Here is a 23,906-nt window from a genome sequence, read left to right as displayed (position 1 = left end):
CCAAGAAATTTTCTCATATTGTATTCACCCTTATTTCCATAATTCATTAATTCAACATAACCAAATCACCTCAGTACGCAATATTCTCCTCACTCTTACAATTAATTCGTTTTGGTACTCCCATATTTTATACATGCTACCCCATGATATTTTCAATCCATACCATAGTCAAACTATTCTCCTAAAACCATACTTTATGTTCCCCAAATTGTCCACTTCTACAGCTCTATATCTGTTCATTCTCATTAGCATCTAACATCCATTTACAAGGGTAGACAGTACCACTCCCTTTTGATATTTAATGCAGAACACTTATGGGATACTTGCAGTAATGCCAGAGGGAAGATAGTTCCAATTTGGTTATATTTTTTGGCTCATGGTACTTTTGGCCAAATTAACATCAACTCTACTTTAGAATGTGGCAGTCTTTATTTTCCAGAATATTACAAGAAGTGTGATTTCCTATAAGGGCTATTTCTTAAGCACTTCTCTGGCTTTAGTGCCTCATTTGCTAAAACAATTTTTTGTTTTTAAATACAAGGGCAGTAAATCCTATATTATTCAAATTACTCAGGATGCGAAACCTACACTTCACTATAGTACAAAGCAAGCCTTATGCACATACTATAAAGCCTAATACTGTACAGTATATACACCAGTAAGGCTAATTTTCACTTGGTAAAGCTTAACATACACACACACTATGAAGCGTAATACAGTATATTCACAGTGTAAAGAGCAAAACCCAATTAATAAACAGAATGGAAAGTTCAGATTATTAAGTGCTTAGTACCTATATTTTCTATATAACAAGTAGTTGGCAACTGCTTCACTTTGGCTCACTTGGCAACCAAATGAAACCAATGCAAAAACTCTGAATTAATAATGTTGAGGTTCATCATTTGAACTTCAGATAATGCAGGACAAAATACTCGAAGAAATTTGAAATGACACTTGCTCAGAATACATGAAACAATATACCAAGAGAAGTATCAGTTTGTAATATGAAGAACAGTCCTTCCTATTCATTAATATACTGTACATCATTAATAGTCAAATCATCACTCCTTGTTCAAACAACTGAGAAGCATAAACACACTGCAAAAAAACTAAGAACATTTATTAATTTAAAATAATTTTCAGCCATGCTATAAAAAAAATATAAAATCCATATGCAGTCTATTCTTACCAACTCATGTTTAGTATGGATTCCACCCTTAGTACTGTGGATCTTTTAAAGCTTAAATAAGCTAACAAAGACAAAACATCAATTATAACTGATGAAATGTTGCACAAAGAATACTAGACATCCAAATCCAATAAATAAAACAAATTTGTCTGTAGCAGCTAATAAACTACACTAAAAAAAACACTCACCATTTCAAGTAGATTCATATCTGCATGCTTGACTCTCCGCCCTGGAGCTACCAGAAGGCCAAAGCATCTCTCCACATTAAGTTCATCCATGCTTGTGTGCACAGCGCTGCTCTGACTGCTAGGGGGTGCTGGAGTGACAGTCAGGACAAGCTGCTTCTCAGTATTACAACGCAGTTTGAAGAATTCTTTATCCCTTGGCACAGTATTGAAGTTCCCCTAAGGAGTATGTTTCTATTAACTCTCCAATGGCATATCTGAATGCAAACTGAAATTTACAATGATATAAATGTAACACTTTGACATTAAAGAGCAATGTTAGGAACAAAAACTCTATACATTTTTTCTGTCTAGCACAATTCCATCAATACCAGTGAGAGTGAGTTATGCTCTGATAATTTGTAGCTTTGACAATTTGTAAGAAAAGCTCAGAAGCAATTTTGAAATTCTAAGATTGTTTCGAAGGATTTTTGTTTGAATTATATAAGTTCCTGAAATTTTGATGATGCTTCCTCCATGTCAGATTTTTATTATTATTTATTTATGATGTATTTTATCAGACCACAGTCATTTATATACATTCGAAGTGGAAAGACGATATTATTAATAGCTTACAGTCAGCCATTCATTACATCATATTTTGCAACAAACCTGGCTTAGGTTCCACAAAGCAATTATGTGTCCACTTATGAAATTTTTACCGTTTAAGTTGCCACGAGTGATCTAAATCAGTACCTGGGGTATTTACTAACCCATTTATGATCTAAGCATTACCAGGTCACCCACATCCTGAGGCTATATCTGTTATGGATGACCTTATAGTGCAATGGAGATTATAAACTGTTTGGTAAATACCAAATAAGTCAACATGATTAAGATTAGTAGTATAAATCGTGGTAGTCCTTTGTGAATCCTATCCCGGGACAACTTTAAACACACATTTTCAAGTGTTATTTGTCTATACTTTAGACCAACATATTTACAAACTCTGATATTTATCTATGAAAATACGAGTGAATGTACTTGGATGTAGTGTACAGTGTGTGATAATTAAAGAGGGGAACTGCACATCTGGCCTTTCAAAGTGGTAGGTACTGCTGTGGGTGACTGCTGCAGTGGTTGATCCATGATGCTATATTGTGTGAATTATATAATGAATGGACAGGTAACACAGTACTGTACATACATATTTTAAATATCAATCTTTTTTCACCAAATTATTCCCCCCTTTTTTCTCTGGCCTGATGTTTTCCCATTCCAAGAAAGCAGGAATAAGGGGTATTCGGTGATAATGAATGAATGCGATTCATTTCACAGATTTCCATTAATATAAAACACACACACACACACAACAGGGTTGATTCAACAGAAATTGCGAGAGGGCACAGAGATCAAAAGACACAAGCATGGAATCAATATAGAAAGAGGTCAAACCCCCAAACATACCAGCGATACAAAGATGTGAGAAACAACTACACGTCAGTAAGGAGAAAGGCAGAGAGGAACTTTGAGAATGGTATAGCAGATAAATGTAAATCAGATCCAGGTCTTTTCTATATATTCATTAAAAGCAAGCTGCAGGTAAAGGAGGTTCAGAGGTTGAAAATGGGGGACAGATACACGGCAAATGAAAAGGAAATATGTGAAACATTAAACGAAAAGTTCCAAAGTGTGTTTGTACAAAATGAGATCTACAGGGAACCATACACAATAACAATTCCAGAGAACATCATAGAGCACATAGAGGTGTTGAGAGACGAAGTGAAACAAATGCTCTTGGAGGTAAGTAAGAACAAAAGCAGTTGGCCCCAAATGGAGTTCTGAGAGAATGTGCACACTGAGCTCAGCATACCACTTTAGCCGATTTTTCAGACTTCGTTGTGTACAGGAGCCGTAGCAGATGTGTGGAAAAAGGCTAACATTGTTCCAATCTACAAAAGTGGAAGCAGGGAAGACCCCAACAATTATAGACCTGTATCATTGACAAGTGTAATAGTAAAAAATATTGGAAAAAATAATAAAAACTAAATGGGTAGAACACCTGGAGAGAAATGATATTAATATCAGACAGACAGTATGTTTTTCGATCTGGAAGATCCTGTGTATCGAATTTATGGTTTCTATGATCGAGCCACAAAGATTTTACAGGAAAGAGATGGTTGGACTGACTGCATCTATCTGGACCTAAAAAAAAGGCTTTAGACAGAGTTCCACATAAGAGGTTGTTCTGGAAACTGGAAAACATTGGAGGTGTGACAGGTAAGCTTCTAACATGAATAAAATATTTCTGACTGATAGAAAAATGAGGGCAGTAATCAAAGGCAATGTATCAGACTGAAGAAATGTCAAGTGGGGTACCACAGGGTTCAGTTCTTGCACCAGTAATGTTCACTGTCTACATAAGTGATCTACCAGATGGAATACAGAATTATATGAACATGTTTGCTGATGATGCTAAGACAATAGGAAGGATAAGGATAGGATTAGAAAACTTAGATGATTGTCATGCCCTTCAAGAAGACCCGGACAAAATAAGTATATGGAGCACCACTTGGTAAATGGAATTTAATGTGAATAAGTACCGTGTTATGGAATGTGGAATAGGAAAACAGAGACCCCACACAACCTATAAATTGTGAGAAATCTTTAAAGAATTCTGATATAGAAAGAGATCTAGGGGTGGTTCTAAATAGAAAACTATCACCTGAGGACCACATTAGGAACGTTGTGCGAGGAGCCTATACTACGCTTTCTAACTTCAGAATTGCTTTTAAATACATGGATGAGGAAATACTAAAAAAATTGTTCACGACTTTTGTTAGGCCAAAGCTAGAATATGCAGCGGTTGTGTGGTGCCCATATCTTAAGAAGCACATCAACAAACTGGAAAATGTGCAAAGACATGCTACTAAGTGGCTCCCAGAGTTGAAGGGCAAGAGCTACGAGGAGAGGTTAGAGGCATTAAATATGCCAAAACTAGAAGATAGAAGAAAAAGAGGAGATATGATTACAATGTACAAAATAGTAACAGGAATTGATAAAATTGATAAGGTAGGTTTCCTGAGATCTGGAACTTCAAGAACAAGAGGTCATAGATTTAAACTGACTAAACAAAGATGCCGAAGAAATATAAGAAAATTCACTTTCGCAAACAGAGTGGTAGACGGTTGGAACAAGTTAGGTGAGAAGGTGGTGTAGGCCAAAACAGTTAATAGTTTCAAAGCGTTATATGATAAAGAGTGCTGGGTAGACGGGACACCATGAGCGTAGCTCTCATCCTGTAACTACACTTAGGTAATTACACTCACACATGGAATTCAATGTGAATAAATGCCATGTTATGGAATGTGGAATTGGAGAAAATAAACCACACATAACTTACAAATTATGTGGAAAGGAATTAAAGAATGAGATAGAGGTGGTTTTGGATAGTAACTGTCACCAGCGGAACACACAAAGAATATTGTGAGAGGAGTGTGTGTGCGTCACTTTCCAACTTCCCTCTTGCTTTTAATTACATGGATGGTGAAATACTAAAGAAACTGTTCATGACTTGTGAGACCAACATTGGAATATGCAGCAGTTGTATGGTGTCCATATCTCAAGAAGCACATAAATAAACTGGAAAAAGTGCAAAGCAATGCTATGAAATGGCTTCCGGAACTGAAAAATAAGAGTTACGACAAGAGGCTAGACGTGTTAAATATGCCAAAACTAGATGATAGAAGAAAAAGAGGTGACATGTTCACCACTTGCAAAATACTAAAAGGAATCGACCAAATTGACAAAAAGGAATACTGTATCTGAAACCAGGAACTTCAAGAACAAGAGGACACAGATTCAGGCTAAAGAAACAATGGTGCGAAATAAATATTAGAAAATTTTCTTTTGCAGAGTAGTAGACGGTTGGAACAAGTTAAGTGAGAAGGTGGATGAGGCCAAAACTGCCAGTAGTTTCAAAGTGTTATATGACAAAGAGTGCTGGGTAGACCGAACACCACGAGCATATTTCTCATTCTGTAACTACACTCAGGTAATTACACATACGCACATAGTTCCAGAAGGCTCAATTTTTCTTTTAATGTTTTCGATTTTACAGCTTTTAAGAAATGATCATTTTACCTTGCTGTCTTCCTCTTTAATTTCTAAAGATATATCGAACAGGTGAACATGATCTGCTTGTTGTCGATTTTGGCAGAGCTCCACTTCTTTCTTCACCAATTTATTTCTGGGCACTCTTCGGAACGCTGCTGCGAAGGTGATCAACACACGTGCAACCTAAACACAAGTCATTGATTTAATAAGACAACATTTAAAAAAAAAAAAATAAAAAATAGGTTCACTTTTGAAACAAGATGAAGCTCCATATCTACATTTTATTTCTAAACTTTATGTTTAGAAATCAAGTGTAGGGATCCGATCATCTAAGAAATAAATAAAAAATGGATAGGTTTAATGAGTACTGTACTTGAAGTGGACAGGCTACCTGTCAAGATTCAGGTCGGACCCACTCATGGCTTGGTTCTTCAACACTAATGATTACCCAATATATGCTCATCTCATGTATGCAGTAGAATAGGTTAAGGGACATGAATAAAAAAATATTCGTCCACACATGAAAAATAGTATAAAATCTTAAACAAGTCTAACATTACTTGGCATCAGCATTGTGAAAATTTCATCCCAATATGTTAGGAATGGATTTTATATGAATTAAACAAAAAAAAGTGTGTAACCAGTACTGATTATAACAATAATACCTCCTAGTTAGTGGAACTCAAAAATAATGCAGTGATAAAGAGATGCAAGTACCTGTCAAATGCACAATGAAGAAGAGAGTAGTAAGGAGGGTCCACAAAGTGGATATGCATCTGGTGCCTTCTAGGATTGCTGATTGCCAACTGGAGGGCAAAATTTCACACAAATATCAGTGATTAAACCACAGGCGAACAGTCCGAATGGAGCCGGACCGTCGATCCTCGAGAGAACTGAATTCTTCGGAGCGATATCCACACACGCAAAATCTGGGTTGTGCATGAGGTAAGCTGCAAGGGCATCCCACACCCACTGGGACTGGACTCGGGAAGCCGGAAACCTCCAGAAAGATGGAACCAAAGAACCGTCGGGATCACTGAACCGAACCCGGGAAGAGGTAGACGCCAAATCCAACTTGTACAAGAAGGGAGCAAAAGAGAACCCCACACCCTGAAACACTAAGCACTGCTCCGAGGGTACAAAAACCCAAGTGGGGTCCAAAGGGGCCCAAGGCCCCCAAGTCAACCCCTTCTCCACCCCAGGAACCTCACCCTGAGGATCCAGGACCGAGCCATCTTCCACACCCTCCACCTCAAAAGAAAATGCAGCAGCAGCCAAAAAAGCAGGAATGAAGGGGGCCCACTGGCCAGACACAGAAACTCCAGCAGAAGGACTAGGCTCGAATGCCTCCACCACCACCACTCTGGAACGGGACTTCCCCGATCCTGCCAGAGTCTCAACACCAACTAAACCCTGCCCTGACTCCGAAACCCTCAGAGGCTTTGGAGCCGGAAGCAAGGGGGAAGGAACCGGATGGACAACAGAAGGGGAGGGATAAGAGGGGGGGGGGGGGGAGAACGAAACCAGAGATAAAGCAACTCCCATTCCCAAGTCCGGGTCCTTAAAACCAAAACAGGGCAGTCTCGGGGCATACGGGGAAGCAACTAACCTAGCATGTTGCAGCAACCTAAACCTAGCATGCAAAGCAGCTGCCGCCTGCACCATCATATCGTAAGCAGTAGCTCGGGTGAACTGGAGCACACACAAGCAACAAACGTCGCATGACTCCGGGTCAGAAGAATCGCCAACACAACAGGCAACATGGCAGAGGCACAACCGGCGATTGTCCCCCAAAGACAAGGGGAAAGAGTAACCTTCCGACTCACACAAAACAAGAGGGGACTCAAGGATCACATGCATCGGACTACGGAGCCCCCGCTGGCTTTCCCAGGGCCCTTAGCCTTATTAACACGCTAAGAGAAGCCCAGGCAGGGTACTGCGAATTGGTGTCCAAGACTACCAAACAATCTGCTAATAGCTGAACCCCTGGGATGTGTCCACTCACAGGGCCTGCCAAGGAGTACCACCAACCACACAAAAACGAGAATAGATATGATGATAGACATATACACCCCAACACAGAAGAGGCAACTATCAAGGCAGACCCCCTCACCAGGCAGAAAAATAAGAATAAAAGCAAAACCCTGCAAGAGGACAACGTACCCAGGTGGAACAGAGCTAGCCACTGAAAGAGCTGAGCACTAGCTATGCAGTACCCCGCACCCCCCTACCAGTGACAAAAACTACCCCTATCCAGAAGCAAACACGGGTAACAAAGACCCCAGTTGACTCAAAGGGCAGCAAAGTACCGAGCAGTAAAAGACACAGAGGGGGATAGATCCCGAGGTAATTTGTGGAAGGCGGCCCCAAGGGTAGTACTTACAGAGCACCTAAGGAAGGTGGCCTTAGGCGCATGCAGCCGTGTACTGAAGAATATTACTTCTGGCTCGCACAACACTAGTAGACACAGTCCACACCCAAGGCACAGAATCCGAGACAAATCGCTGGAGCCAGAGGCACAAGACCACGCCAGTAGCACATCAGCTTGAGAACTGCAGGGTGGATCGTCGGCATTGGGGTCTGGGGCTTCCCCTTCCTAAGGAAGGGGAAGGGGTGTACAGAAAGCAGCGCGGCGACATGACAACGCCATGCTCATTTGCTAATTTTCGTTTGGGGAGTTCTGTCCACTCGTTCGGTTTTTGGTAGCCATAGTTTCACCATAATAGGGGATTGTTTTGGGGCGCCTACCTTTCTGGGTGCTAGATCTGGTCGAAGGCAGACATTGAATGTTCCCAACAACATGGGGATTTCTATAGGCCATTGCTCCTCATGCCTCTCTTGAGGGGGCCAGGTTCTGGCTCATGGTCCCCAGTAGGCAAGAACTCTGTGCACATTGACTGATGCCAGAAAGTTATACATATCCATTCAGCCTGGATAGCTCCGGGAGCTAACAGGACTCCCCCCAGAAAATTTGGTATATGCAATCAATGCAGTTCCAAAAAATTTGTACTCGCCTTTATCTTGCAGAGGAAAATCTCACCAAATGCCTATCCCTTCCAAGGATAACCTACTTTCTGAGGTGCGCCCCATCTTATGACAACCGAAAGCTTGAAGAGTATGACCTCTTACTGAAGACCGTGCTAGAAAAAGTTGTTAACAGAGGTAAAAGAGGCGACTGTCACCCTGAGACAAGAGCACAGCAACCAACAAACCCACACAAGACGGGTTGGAACCTGGAAGACACATCCAGTGGTCCACCAAGCCCCGTCAGGGTTTTCCAGGGCCCGTAGGGTTACAACTACGGGTAGCCCGGACAAGGTGTTGCTAACCGGTTAAAACCCAAAACTAACAAGGGGTAGAGGACAACACTGAAAACCCTTGCGATGTATACAATCACAGGGGCCTAGCAGAGGGCCACCAAACACGGAGCAGTCTCCGTGGTGTAGTGGTAAGACACCCGCCTGGCATTCCGCGAGCGCTATGTCATGGGTTCGTATCCTGGCCGGGGAGGATTTACTGGGCGCAATTCCTTAACTGTAGCCTCTGTTTAACGCAACAGTAAAATGTGTACTTGGATGAAAAAACGATTCTTCGCGGCAGGGGATCGTATTCCAGGGACCTGCCCGAAACGTTACGCGTACTAGTGGCTGTACAAGAATGTAACAACTCTTGTATATATCTCAAAAAAAAAAAAAAAAAAAAAAAAAAAACACTACCAGTGGAACTATAGCCACACTAGGCAGACACCCCATCAGGCAAGTGAAAATAAAAAAAGAAAACCCCCACAAAAGTACACCATACCAAGAGGCAACAGGAACCAGTTGCCACGTAGGTAGCAGATCGAGCAACACCTTGACGCCCTAACCAGCACAATACCAGTCCCTACCCAAGGCTAAACAAGGGCCCCAAGGGCGAGGCAAATGCCTAGCAGCAAGAACCTTTACGAGAATAGTTCCAGAACGCCGCAGAGAAGATAACCCTGTCACGCAGGGGCAGTACTCACAGGGCGCTTAGGGAAGGAAGCTCCTAAGCACATGCAGCCCCAGTACTGATGAGGAACACCTGGCCACCGCACAACACAACACACGGCAGTGAATGCCACGAAAGGCAAACACCTCCCAGGAAACTGAGGCCAGAGAAGTGTCTGTCCCAGTTGACATTAGCTTACGAACTGGAGTGCTATGCAGCCGGCGCTTTGAGGTCTGGGGCCCCCCCTCCCCCCTCTCGGGAAGGGGAGGGCTGCGTGGACAAGCGGCGCAGCAGTAGTATGTTACGTTTGCTTGTTTGCTTGTTTCCTTGGGATTGAAGGGAATTCTACCTCTCTGTTCGGTTTTTGTTTTTAGTTTCTTACCAAGTAGGGTTTGTTTTGTTATGCCTACCTTTCTGGGTGCCTAACCCCGGTCAATGGCAGATAAGGAAAACCCCCAACCACAGGAGGGGGTTTTCCAGGGCCATTGCTCCCTGAAACCTCTCTGAAGGGACCAGGTTCTGGCTCATGGTCCTTGGTAGGTCTGAACTCCATAGCTATTGTCCCGTTATAATGTAACATACATTAGCCCGATAAGAGCCAGGGAGCCGTAGGGGCTCCCCTCAATAATATAATTTACCTATACAATTTGCTTTACATATTTGACTACGGGAAGAAGTGCAGTACAGTATTTATTTTGATTAGGAAGATTATAAAAAAGATGTATTTATCTTGTATGAAAGGAATGCATGTAAAATATTACATACACCAAGGAAATCAAACTTACAGCCTCAGGAATTTGACAACGAAATACATGGCACTGGAAAATTGCAGTTTCTTGTGTATCTCCATGTGAGGATGTAAAGGCAAAGCATCGTGCTTCTGACGTGTCTACTTTCCCACGTGCACAGAAGAGAATACGATGTATCTTGAATCGAGTCATCTCTGTACTCGTCGTTGCATCATATATTCTGTTGTGATAAAAACAAAGACATTACAGCATTGTGAAATTTCTAGCCTTACAATAGTTTTAAGAAAATTAAGCTGGTCATTATTATTATAATTAGTTAATTAATTAGACAATTAACAATTATACAGTATTATAAATTTACTTCTCTACATAAGCAAAACTGTTAACAAAATTCACAATAATTATATATAATTACAAGGTTATGATGATATTACAGTGCAACCTCTATGTGGCTAATGATATGGGATCAACCCCTAATTCATTAGAGTGAAATGTTGTTGTAACTGGAGGTCCCTTGACCAGCCTTTTATGTGATGCAACTTTTTTTTTTTTTTTAAGACAAGAAAAACACATTACTATGCCTGTTTCTTTCTCTGAATGTTTCATTCATCAACAAACAATTTTAAAAGCATGATAGGAGCTATAATAAGAGTTATCATTCATGCCTTAATATGAATGCTCTATAGACTAATTTCACATATTAAAATAAATTTGTAAAAATTTTGCTAAGTCTGATTTTTTTTATATATATATTTATTTTGGCAGTAATTTCAATACTGTAATGTGTCATGAGAAATTTACATAATAAAATGTGTGTTGAACATCGGAATGAACAAATATATTCATGTCACGAATACGCACACCATATTATATTCTTAAACAATAAAACCCACTGTTTTTACTGTTATTACACAGTAGACACACTTTAGATATAATTGCCTACATTTTCTTGCACCATTACGAACCAATAAACCACTAAAATGTTCTGATGGGTGTAATAATCTCGGACATTTGTGTTCAGCATAGTCCCGCATATTTTGCATGAAGCTGTAACTGCACACACTGAATATATATACAGTATTTTGTTGTTATATATAATGTGCATATACAGAACAATAACTAATATATATTTTTGTGCACCATTACAAACCACTAAGCAGTTCCAGTGGGTGTAATAATCTTGTATCCAGTGATCCGAGTTCAACCTAGTTCCAAATATTTTTCACTAAGTTATAGCTGCACGTATAAAATGTATATTTTCTTCATATTTTTAATGTTCTTGGCATAGTTTTTTCAAGTGCAATGATGCACAGGACTGTCAATGTTATTTGTATCACCAAACATGTAGAATTAAGGTACACAGATATATTTGTGTCACACATATGCACATATATTATTATTCATTGAACTATAAAGTCTACTCTTTTTATAGTTATTCCACTGTATATACATGTTATATATGATTATATATTTATGCACCATTATAAATTACTAAGCAGTTCTGGTAGGTGTGATAATCTCATAATCCAAGCACAGCATAGCACCACATGCTAGTCAGTTGTTGACTGAACCTGACACAGCAAAATGCCTCCCGATATGCCATGCACATTGCTGACTCCAGCCACAACACTGCCATCATTATCAGAATCCTGGTCACTAAATCCTGAATATGAAATATTTCCACAAATTTATTTTCTAGAGCAGCAAGAGGTTCCATTTCATGATGCCTAGATGCACCACACTGCAACTGTGTACTGTGTGTCTCTACCACGTGCTGTAAGCACTGTAACCAGCATTGGTTTCACTGATATCTGAACATTGTACATAATTTTTATCACAGTCAGGATCTTAATGACACTATCAAAATTAATCATTGCAGTTTCTTATTTATTTCATCATTATTAAGCAATTCTGAAGGACGGGGCTGTATGGTAGTGCCGTGAGCTGCTACTGCTGCATGCGCTACTCATAGCTGCCCTCGCAGTACTGAGGCCCTCATACCAAGGAGTGCCCATGACATTTTCCATGAAAGCATCTGTTTACTATTGACCTGAGGAAGGAGATGTGAGCCCTGTATACTCGTGGGAAGTTTTAGTCTTACTCAGTACTTTAAAATATACCTGATTATGTCGTGCAGTTTATGGATATTTGCTGAAAATATCCCTTATTGCATTGCATAAGTTATATCATTCATACCCTCATATTTCCCCATGTCCTATATGGTAATTTCAATGAGCAAAATTTTAATTTTAGCATACCATATGATGGAAAATTTTCCCACAAGTTTGTGAACTAAGCAAATCAGCACATCTCCGCTTCGTTGAATATTTGTTCGCCAAAGTGGGAGAGTAAATTTGGCCTCCCAAAATGAAGTTCGACCATCGAGGCTGTAACGAACTGAATTCTTTAAAAAAGGACAAAATTAAACACAGGCCACACTTACATAACGTATCCTTCAGAATTTGAGGGCACTGAAACAGACACTTCTAAAGCTTGTTCCTGAGCTTGTTCCTGAGCTTGAGCATTGAGGATTGCCATATTCCTCTGAATCTCTGCTTCACTTCTTGGAGCATTGATTGAGGCAGCTCCCAAGTACGTTACTCTGTTGAATATTGTATAGTCCCCACTCCCGTCCTCGGATTGAACTCTCTCCACTGAAAGCAAATATAAATAACATTATGTACAAAATTTCCACATAGGTGAAGCAAAACAAGTGACTGCTTAAAGGAAATAAAACACCTTAGGTAAACAAGACAAATGATTGTCACTGAGGATTAAATACCCTAATCATGATGTGCCTAACTGCCAAACGGTAGCAGTTCAGGTCACCTGGGGTCTCAAGAGAGCCTGTGCCCCCACCCCCCCCACCTTCATTCTGGAGCTACCCATGTAAAACCCACAACCTCATGGGGATGATGGGAACAGGCAGAGAAGGGGGAGCCATAAAGATCCCACCAGAAAAGGGTATTTCATTACATTCAAGGCTTAATGTCTAAGAAAGAAAGAGTCCTTCAATAGCTTCTTGAGGTTACTCACAATGGCCATTGCAGACAAGGAAACCACTGACACTGATTGGCACAGGAAAAGCTGGGGCTTCAGCCCCAGCTGAGTCAACACAATCAAGTACTGCCCGAGTGCTGAAGGAGACAGTCACAGAACAGAACCCTAAGAAAATGAATAGGACAAAATTAAGCAGAAACTACGTGAGGAAAACTGGACACGGCAGTACGATCAATCTGGGAATGGCATCTGAAGCTGCAACTGCATATAAGGCAGAGGATGAGGGAAGTCCAGGAAAAACACCCTATACTGCACAGGAATAGATGCCCTGTGATCCACCATCACCAACACCGAAGGCAACCGGAGGACATGGATGAGTGTGGAAGACAAAATTTCTAACAGTAAGGAAGATGAAAACAGTAATTTTAAGATGTAAATCAGAATGTTGGAAAGTCACCAGAAGGGTTCTACAAGGATTAATACTAATGCCCATATGGTTAATTGTATACATATACCAGCAGTAACATACAGTAGTTACATGAACGTATTTGCAGATAATGCTAAAATACTAGGGTGGGAGGATAAAGGGCCTAAACAACTATCACACCTTTGAAAATTAGGTAATACACACCCATTGAGCAGTAAATGGGTACTGTAATTTAATATGAACAGCATGTAATGGAGTTTGGGATAAGTGAGACAAGGCCACATTCAATGTAAATTATGTGAAGACAAAAAAAAAAAAAAAAAAAAAAAAAAAAAAAAAAAATCGTAAAGGAGAGATTTAGGGGTCATCCTTGACAGGAATCCATTAAAAAATTTCAAAATACAGTACTGTAGCTTAAACTGCTCATGATATGCGAGACTCAAATCACATCAGTAATTTTGTGCCCCCGTCTCAAAAACCCAGTGTTGAATGTAATAAAATGCCCATTTCTGAGTAAGCCCCGGTGGCTTCCTGAAGCTACAATGCTGATATAGTGCCAAACTACTAGGTGCCACCAGTCACAGTTATTTTAGGCCTACTGGGGACCATAAGCCAGAACATGCCCCTCCCCTTTAAAGAGGTGCAGAGAGCAGTGGCACTATGAAAAATTTCTGAATTTTTATCATGTCTGCCACCACCAGGGAAGTGCCCACTACTATTTAGAAGCAAGACCAATGCCTCAAAATTGCAAGAATCTCACAGGCTGGGAATGGCCTTAGGGGGCTTATCACACTAAATTAAAAGTTGTTCAATTTGCTTATAAATTTTTTTATGAAATGGTTATAGAAAGGGCTGCAACTGGTCCAAGTTTCACCATCACACCCTAAACAGAAAAGGAGAAAAAAATACACAACGTATTATGCAACGAATGTTCAACATTCTCAAATAATCTCAGGAAACACATGTGTCAACTAAAATGTCTACTATGTGCTGTAGAAGCACAAACTCTTGTAATAATTGTAATATGTATGTGCAATATATTTATATGTAAATTTTTTTTTTTTCTTTTTTTTTTTGGCCAATTTTTTTTTCTCGTTTGTTATCAAGGGATTTGCATGAAACTTGCACACCTTGCTCAATGGATGCCTATCTGCAAGGGTGCCAATTATGAACGAAATCTGTCGAAGTCAAGCTCAGCTACAGGTGGCCGAACTTGGATCTTTATTTTACTCTGGAAAGTAATTTACAACTTCAAGGCGTTTCTCAGCTTTCATTTATTAATCAATTTACATGCAAATTACACCTTATATGTAGAGTTTGTGCTTCTACAAACCTATTGAGACATTTTAGTCCAAAGTCCATTTGTTGATTTTATAAAAATTTATAAACATCATATATTGCATATTTTTGGAAGGGTAACTTTGAAAAATTATATTATTGCACTAAACACTTTCTTTGATAAAACTGATCAATACAATTAATTATTATGTGTTAGTTTAATATCTGAGTGTTATAGAAATGATTTTAGTTGACACATGTGTTCCCTGAAATTATTTGAAAATGTTGAAAATTCGTTGCATAATACGTTGTGTATTTTTTTTCTCCTTTTCTGTTTAGGGTGTGATGCTGAAACTTGGACCAGTTGCAGCTCTTTCTATAACCATTTCATAAATAAATTTATAAACAAATTGAAAATTTTTTACGAAACCCGTAATATGCCCCCTTATGCAAGGGGATGATGCTGGACTAATCAACACACAGATCCACATCTGGGCACCCAAACGTCTCGCACTGCCAGAGAAAGTGGCATCAACAGTCCACTCCCTGGAGATGGGATGAAACCAGGACAGACTACTGGCCAGGATGCTGGAAACTCCCAGGACATGAATGGCATAGAGAGCCAAACCCCAGAAACCCAACAGAAGTGCCATCCACAGTGTCCAGCTCCAGAGAGGGATTAAAGGGAACCCCCCGATGCAGACAAGGAAGCATACAGGAACAGTACAAATAGAGCTGAGCACTGAAGCCTCCCAAGGAATCTAAATCCTCGGCAGCACATGCCACATGACCACAAACACCCACAGAGTGCTGTGCACCTTATGAAATGGGAAACCAATATCACCAACCAGCCTGATGATCGCAGGCCACACAACCCCAGCCAAGAGTCAAGGCAACAATGAACCATCGAATGCCGGTGGAGAAGTGCCAGGGCACCAAACCCTGAAAAGCCCAAAAAGGAAAGGCGATGCAGTAGACGACTAAGGGCAAGCAGAGTCTGGACCCAGTGGTCATGAGAACACCAAAGGGAGATCCCCAGAAGAACCAAGAAAACCTCCAAGGCATACTCTGCCCATGGGGCGAAACAGTAGGGTAAAAGGGAGGCTTCCACCCAGCCGCATAAGCAATCGCTGAGTCACCCAAGGTCAGCTCAACACCAACAGCCAGCGGTACTGTAACTGGGACAAGGCTCATTGAGGCAGGGACAGTGACACCAGCCGGGAGTCCCAAACAAGACCCAACCAGGTCCGAATCAGATCTGCAACCAACTGGGACTTTTTCCAAAGCACCTGGAACATGAATCTGGCGAGCGAGAAAAAAAACAGATCTTTGGCTAACAGACACGCGGACTGGCTGGGAGCCCAAACCAACCAGTCATTGATTTAGACCTAACACTGAACACCCAATTAGATGACCCAACAAATTAGATGACCCAAGAAGCTCTGCAATACGGTATTTACTTTTAGCATTTATGTATTATAATTTTGCATAAAAATCCTAATAAATAACACACCAAAAGTATATTGGGCAAATGAAAGATCATAAATAATAAGGGTATAGCATGTCAGCCATGTAAAACATGTCATTCTGAAATTTTACCAGGGTTCATGTTTATAAAAATATACATATATTTATTAATCCAAAACTGCTTGTCCTCAACTCATTCAATTAAATGATGCTCCACTGTAATTACTGCATATTAAAGGCATTTGGAATTTCTAATTAGCAAACTTGTAAGCAATTGCGATATTTGTGAAATTATATCTTTACTAGTTCTATTTGTCTATGAAATTCTATATCTAGATGTATAACAAAAATTGTCCAACAAAAAAAGCTCACTATCATCATCTGAAGCCACCTGGGAGAAACTTGGATTATTTTCTCCAAGATTCCTGTCATCCATCCTACCATCTTGACTACTGCAAGCATCCTCACTCAGAGTTGAGATCTGGGAAACCTGAGTTTCCAAGATTTGCATGGAGAAGCATGAGGATTCCTCATCCTTCTTTGTACAGGATTTTGTGCTGGAGTCCATGCTATTAGGAGAGGAGCTTTCCGAGCTCTTTTCTCTCATTACCTGCAAAAATACAAAGATTGTAGAAAAAACTAAATCCAAAACAAAGAATGACGTTAGGCTAAGGTTATAAATATATGTACAGGTATCACTTTACTTGCGTTTTTTTTTAAATACTGTGTATACCTCTTCCCCCGATTCATATCAGAGTGGCAGGTAAAATATTTCCCCTAAACACTGTGATTACTGACCATCTCCACACCGTCAACTGTCGATGATCCAACACCAATCGTTGAAACAGTTGGGGGAGAATTCTGCTTGCTGAGTTAGCTTTTATAAAAGTGAAGCAGTTGCCACCTGCTTGCACTGGAAGTAATAAGAATAAGAGAAGAGAATGAGGGCTGTCTTAGCAGGCATACACAAGGGTATAGTAGTATTAGAGAAGTGCAGAAGTATATACAGTATAGTAAAAATGGTGACCTATAAAAATTAAAGAACATAACAAAATTAAAACAGTTAAAAAGAGTGCAAGAAGTGGCAATCTTTAGCAGGAAGTGTGAAAAAAAAGCAAGAGACAAAGTCACAACAGCAGTAAGTAATTATTTAAAGAAGGCACCAAGCCGGGGAGGCTATGTAGCAACGTCACACACGACAGCAGTAACAGTCTTCGATTTTTAACTTCATTGAGTAGTAACCCCTAAGGCTGCCCATACTCAACCTTTTTATAACATGTTGTATTATTGATTATTAGCAATAATATTTTAAGTTATACAAATGGGTACCACCACTGGTGTAATTGAAAGTTCCTACAGCCTTGGAGAAGGGAATACAAAGCAGAGAAAAATTTTCCGTTTGACTCTAAATACAGAGAGTATTCACTTAACCTACCACCCTTTTTCCTTATTATTATTATTGTTGTACACTATATTATACAAGGTTACACAATTACATAGCTTGGTTACAAAGTGTGGATATTAAGAGAAAATAAAGGGAAGTTTGTTTCCTAGAGGCTGTAGATTTCTTTGAATTCCTCTGACACCAGGCAGGAACCAAGGAAGCAGTGGGCAATGTAGAATTCTCCCTCTGGAATGCTACACTGAGGCGCTGGAAGAGAAAGCTCACCACTCTAGGGGTCTCTTGTTGTTTTGATGAGCCTGGAAGCAAGCAAGATCCTTAAGAAAGCTCCTTGCACTCTCTTCCCATGGACCAAGGGGTCTCAGATCCTATTATAATGACATTGTATGAGTGATCTTTCCCTGTACTTGATTGATTTCTCTCTTTCTCTGTGTGGCTGTGGCCCCTGATTAGCCGACAGAATTTGACGTACATGACTGCCAAGATGGATACACAAGTACAGTTCCACACTAACTGTCTGCCATTTTTTCATGGGCGCAATGTGATTCTATCTGGTCAACCAGCAAAGCTAACAGTTATAGCTCAATAACTTGCAAGGCTCTCTCTCTGCTGGACACTGGGCAGAGCCAAGGCTTCTCTTAATGATGTAATTTTAGTTCGTTGTATCATGAGTGCCAACCGCCTGATTTTCCACAGTTCAGGCCATGTGATCCATATTTGTCTGCATCTGCCTCGCCACAAATACACCTATATACAGTGTGGATTGGGGTAGCAAGATGGAAGGCAACTGCAATACGGAGCTACAGCAGATCAAGACATGTGCCTGTCGCAGACAAAGGGACTGCTAAAAGGAAGTCCCCTGCATGGGGAGCCCAAACAGCTGTGAGGCGTGCACGATCACTGAAGGTTGTTGCTGCCTCTGGCAAAGCTGTGGCTTCTTTATCTACAGTGGGGCTGCTCCCGCTGGATTGTTTCTTGGCTTTCAGCAAGGTTGGTCTGAGTGCTGGGTCTGCCAGAGTACTCTCTTTTGTATTGCATTCCATGTAGTGGGGGTTGTGTATCCCTGTCAAGTCACCCAGGTTGTCTGGTAATAATTTCCTTGACTAGGTCATCTGATGGCGAGGAGGATTACAGGAAGGCTGGGACAGCAACTTGGGTGGCAATGCGGATGCCAAGGCCGCCGGACCCAACTGAAAGAGTGGCTTGTTTTCACTAACAGTCATTGAGGGAAAGGTTGACAACTTTTTCTAGCATGGTCTTCAGTAAGAAGTCACTCTCTCCAAGTTTTGGAGCTTTTAAGTTAGCATATCTTATTCTACAATCAGCTGTAATTTTTAGCTACTCCAGGGTTAGCATAAAAAAACTTGTGTGTTGCAGAATCTATGATTACTGTACTATGCATTAATATACAAAAGTTCTAAATTTAATGCATGAGGAACCCCTAAATATTTCTTACTTTCTAAATGTGAAATATTGTAATGGCACAAGAACAACAACTGGAGAAATTAGAAAAGCACCCCTCTGCCAACTGTGGTCCAATGAATAAACTCCACACACAAAGGCCTGGTCATCCAGAAGGAGCACAAGTCTCAGATGGGCACCGGCCGTATTTCAAAAGTGCACCCGCAACAAAGTCAACCAAAGGAGGGAAACGGAGGCCAGTCTGGCAGCCTAGACCAGGTCATGGCCAGCCTGACCTTGAGAAGGCACCAACTGGGGTGACTGCCAGTTACCAAAATGCAAAAATAAATCAACTGGAAAAGAATCAGATTTCTGGCCATCAGACAGACTAGACTACCGAGGGATAAAATTAGCCAGTTGCTCAGTTAAAAACACATCCCTGAAGAAAAAGATGTCAAAGGACCCAGTAGTTTATCTGCAGAAGATCTGTGCGCAAGGGAAAGACAAAAATGAGAGAGCCCAAAAGTGGTACGAGAGATGCCACAAACCAAACCCAGCTGCTAGGTTTGGAGGGGAACATTCCAAAAAGACATCCCACAAACCAAAGGAAGCTAGTCAAGCGATGCTCAAAACCAACCTGGAAATCTAGACCCCAGTGATCTGAAAGGTGCTGACATGATGAAACTCATTATCTATAAAGGCAAATGCAGAAAACCAGCTTTGAATGTAACGAAACACCATTTTTTTGGGGAACCCCAATGGTTTCCTGGAGCTATCGGGCTAATATGTGATACATTAGACCATGGCTTTAGTTAATGGAGTTCTGCTTACCGGGAACCACAAGCAAGAACCTAGCCCCCCTCCCAGGGGCAGTGAGCAATGGCCCTGAAAAACCTTCCCTGTGATTGGTGGTTTACCTTATCTACCATTGACTGGGGTTAGGCACCCAGAGAGGTAGGCATAACAAAAACAGACCCCACAAGGTAAGAAAAATGCAAACAAATGCCGAATAGAAAGGTAGAACTCCGTCCATTCCCAATGAAACAAGCAAACATCATACCACGCTGTTGTGTCGCTCGTCCGCGAAGCACCCTCCCGCCCTGGGAGGTGGAGGGGAAAGCCCCGGACCCACCCACCGGCTACCCAATGTCAGTTCAGAGGCTAAGCATCAAAAGCTAAACGAAACAACCAACCAAAGGGAGGAAGGGTGCCTGGAAGCCTCCGGGGTTCACCCAGAAAATGACATTTCATTACATTCAACGCTGGTTTTCTGTGGGGAGCCCCTTCGGCTCCCTGGAGATACATAACCAAAGATAAGGAAAAGATAGACTTACCCGGGAGGTGGCCACCACACACTCCTCAACGCGAAGTCGAGACAACAGGCTGCAACCTGCGACCCCAAAGCAACACAAGAACGCCCAGGCCCCGGAACGTTAACCAAGAACCTTGTTCAACTTCGAAAATCACCGCGCTCGTATATCAGCCCAAGACATGATGCCAAACACAGCAGTCAAAGCAGTAAACTTCCTAACCTCACAAGGATAGACCACAGGCTGGCTGTACTTAATAACCCTGCGGACAACTTGGAAGACCCGAACCTTGGAACAGGGAATGAGGGAAACTGGATCAACCCAAAGCACATCCCCAGCCACAGAAGCCAAAGCGTGCAGGTAATAGCAAAGAGCCGCAACTGGACACAAGCCATGATGCACCCCCGGTCTGACCAACCGTCAGACCAGTTGGTAACACCAAAGGGGAAGGGGTACAGGTAACCCCACCTTCACCAGTCCAGCCAAAAGGCGTCCACCATGAAGGCCTCCCAGTCAGGGAAGGGCGCTACATATATCAGGAGACTCCGAGACCACGCCGATGCGACGAGGTCCACTTCTGGGAGTCTGTATTTCTGGCAGAGCCAACTGAAGGAGTCGGCATCAACCAACCATTCCGGGGACAGGGGAATGAAAGGGGACAGGCCGTCCGCCAGGACGTTGGACACTCCTTGGATATGAACCTCAAGGAGAGCCAAACCCAGAGAAGCAAGCAGACGAGCCACTCAAAGCAATCAGCCCCAAAGAGGTAAGAACCGATGAAAATGCCCCGTTGTTCAGGCAATGAACCACCGGAGAACAGTTGGACCCGAATAGTCGAACCCCGAGCGACCCGAATGCACCGAAGCGACAGCCAATCTGCCGCGAACTCTCACACTGTGTTGTGAGCCCAATGGAAGGACCGACCCCACTGCCCCTGGCTGGCCTGGTGAGCACTGGTCACAAAATCCCGGCTGAGACACAACGCATCCATGAACACATCGAGAGGGCTTGGGTAGGAGCCAAGGCACTGAACCTCAAAAAACCCGAAGAGGAAACCAGCGACACAGCAACCAACACAAGACCCCTGGAGGACGAACCTAGCGATCGCGAGAGAGACAGAAGGGCCATCCACGAAGGAACCAGAACAGACGCTGAAGCCAAACGCAATCCAGCAGGCAGACCAGCACAGCGAAGTCCAGATTCCCGCACAACTGCTCGAGCAACCACTGAGGGACCTGGGACACCTCCAGAAACAGCTGGAGGTGGGACTGCAGCTACAGCAACGCCTCTCGAGGGAGAGACATGGAAGCTGTCCGAGAGTTCCAAACAAGACCCAGCCAGGTCGGAACCAGTTGAGACGTCTGCCAGTTCACCAGGAACACGAACCCGGCGAGCTGGGAAAGAACCACACCCCTGGCAAGCAGACAAGCAGACCGACTGGGAGCCCACACCAGCCAGTCGTTGAGGTAGGCCAGAACCCGAACCGCAAGTAGACGCAGACGGATCACCACGACCCGCATAAGATGCGTAAAAATGTGAGGTGCCATATTCAAGCCAAAAGAAAGGCAACAAAAGTGGTAAGCTAAATGCCCCATCACAAAATCTAACCAGTCTCTAAACTCTGGATGAACAGGAACCTGCCAAAATGCGTCCTTGAGGTCCAGGGACACCATCCAGGCACCCGGCTCCAAAAGAAGCCGGACCTGAGACATCCAAAACGAGGGACAAGGAATCCAGGGTTCAGACAGGACAAGTCCAGAATGAACTGCACAGTCCCGTTTTGGCCCTGGAAACAGGCAGGAACCCACCTGAGGAACTGAGTCGATGCAACCACACCCAAGCGCACCCACTCCAAGATGACCCGACAAAACACAGGGGAAGAAACCTGCCCCGCCAGCCCGGAATCCCCCGAAGGAGGAGGAGCCACCCAACACCACCAGAGGCTAGAGGAGCAGGACCAGGCATCGTGGGACCAGGTGCAAGCATACAGAGCAAGCCATCCGCCCCCCCCCTGCCCCCCCAATCGCCCCAACAATAATTTGCAAAGAAAATAACAAAAAGAAAAGAAATGCAAGAAGCCAACAGGCGAGCAGAGCGAGCACCACGCCAGCCAGACGAAGAAGGCACCGGAGGAGGAACCAGCACAAAAGCTGCACCAAACACCCACCTCGACGACAAAAGCCGAAGCCCTGGCACAACCACAAAACATGTGCCAAGACCCAAGAAGAGGCAGTCTGCAAACCAGGAAGATCCTAGAAGCCCAGAAGAGGAAAGACCAGGGCACACAGGAGGTAACCAAGGGCCTCCAGAACCCCCACAGGGGATCCGAGAGGAAGAAAACCTCCGGAACAAAACCAAAGAGCCCAAAGGAGCCCGGAATCAAACCCGGGGGAAGCTCAAACACCCACATTTGTTGACGGAAACGCACCACAGAAAGGAAGGGCAAAACACATCACCCAGACTGAACCCCCTGTTAAATGGCCAGAAACGGACCAAAAATCTAGGACAAAAGGCATGGGAGCAAGCAGAGCAAACAGCCAGGGACACTGGGTCCAAACCCAAACACAGAAAGAAAACACAAAACCAGGTAAAAAACCAACACCCAAGCATTCCCAGAGGAACAGAATAAGGGCACAATGCTCCAGATGAAAGAATAAAACAGAGAAACTGCAATGGAGAAACCTCCAACGGAGGAGAAAAAACACCCCAAAATGCGAGCGCACACTCCCAGGCACATGTAAACAAACTGCAGCACCGCCCTGGCGGTCAGACGGGGAAGCCTCGCCGCCAATTATGTATCTCTCCCGCCTGCGCTTAAGAGAATACAGATTTAGAAATTTTAGTCAGTCCTAATAGTTTAAATGTTTTAGTGAGTGGATTCTAGCAGTAAAAGATCTTTGCATGCTCTCCAAGTCAGCAATTGCTCCAGCTTTGAAAGGGGCTGTCATTGTGCAGCAGTATTGCACTCAAGAGAGCACTAGCATCTTGAAAAGAATCATCATTGATATAGCATCTCTACTTTGAAAATTCTTGTTATCCAACCTGTCATTTTTCTTGCAGTTATAATGGCTACTTTACAGTATTGTGTTCTATAAAGGTAGGTCTTCTGACATGATTACACCCAAATCCTTAACATTGTTTTTTTGTTCAATGTTATTATTTGACTGCATTTTGTACATGTTATCTGCTTTTATATTTTCATTTTTTCTGTAGTGCAGGAGCTGGAACTTATCTTCATTAAATACCCTATTATTTTCTGTAGCCCATAGAAAGACCTGATTTACATCTGATTGGAGGTTTGCTGTGCTCTCGATGTTGTCTACTCTCACAAAAATTCTAGTGTCATCTGCAAAGGATGATACAGTACTGTACTATAGTTTGTTCTTTGTTTGTCTGATACGAGGACGAGAAAAAGTATTGGAGCAAGCACAGTG

General features: G+C 42.4%; 1 protein-coding gene across 5 annotated transcripts in view; it reads right to left on the bottom strand.

Moving 5' to 3' along the window:
* Positions 1 to 73: 73 nt before the first annotated feature.
* LOC138355765 (rab GTPase-activating protein 1-like) overlaps positions 74 to 23,906 on the bottom strand; it is a 65,371-nt gene continuing 41,538 nt past the window's right edge. For 2 of the 5 annotated variants that reach the window (XM_069311329.1, XM_069311389.1), the window contains 5 exons: positions 16,732 to 16,969; positions 12,631 to 12,841; positions 10,224 to 10,407; positions 5,497 to 5,652; positions 79 to 1,593 (listed from right to left, as the gene is read on the bottom strand). In XM_069311329.1, coding sequence (XP_069167430.1) covers positions 1,348 to 1,593; positions 5,497 to 5,652; positions 10,224 to 10,407; positions 12,631 to 12,841; positions 16,732 to 16,969 — 1,035 coding nt within the window. In that variant the 3' untranslated portion in view covers positions 79 to 1,347. Of the gene's footprint in view, positions 1,594 to 5,496; positions 5,653 to 10,223; positions 10,408 to 12,630; positions 12,842 to 16,731; positions 16,970 to 17,157; positions 17,273 to 23,906 lie in introns of all 5 variants that reach the window. The other 3 variants (XM_069311449.1, XM_069311246.1, XM_069311300.1) reach the window with 3 other exon arrangements.

This window comes from Procambarus clarkii, chromosome 1 (genome assembly GCF_040958095.1).
Source record: "Procambarus clarkii isolate CNS0578487 chromosome 1, FALCON_Pclarkii_2.0, whole genome shotgun sequence".
Taxonomy (NCBI): Eukaryota; Metazoa; Arthropoda; class Malacostraca; order Decapoda; family Cambaridae; genus Procambarus; species Procambarus clarkii.
This window is presented reverse-complemented; position numbering and strand designations above follow the sequence as displayed.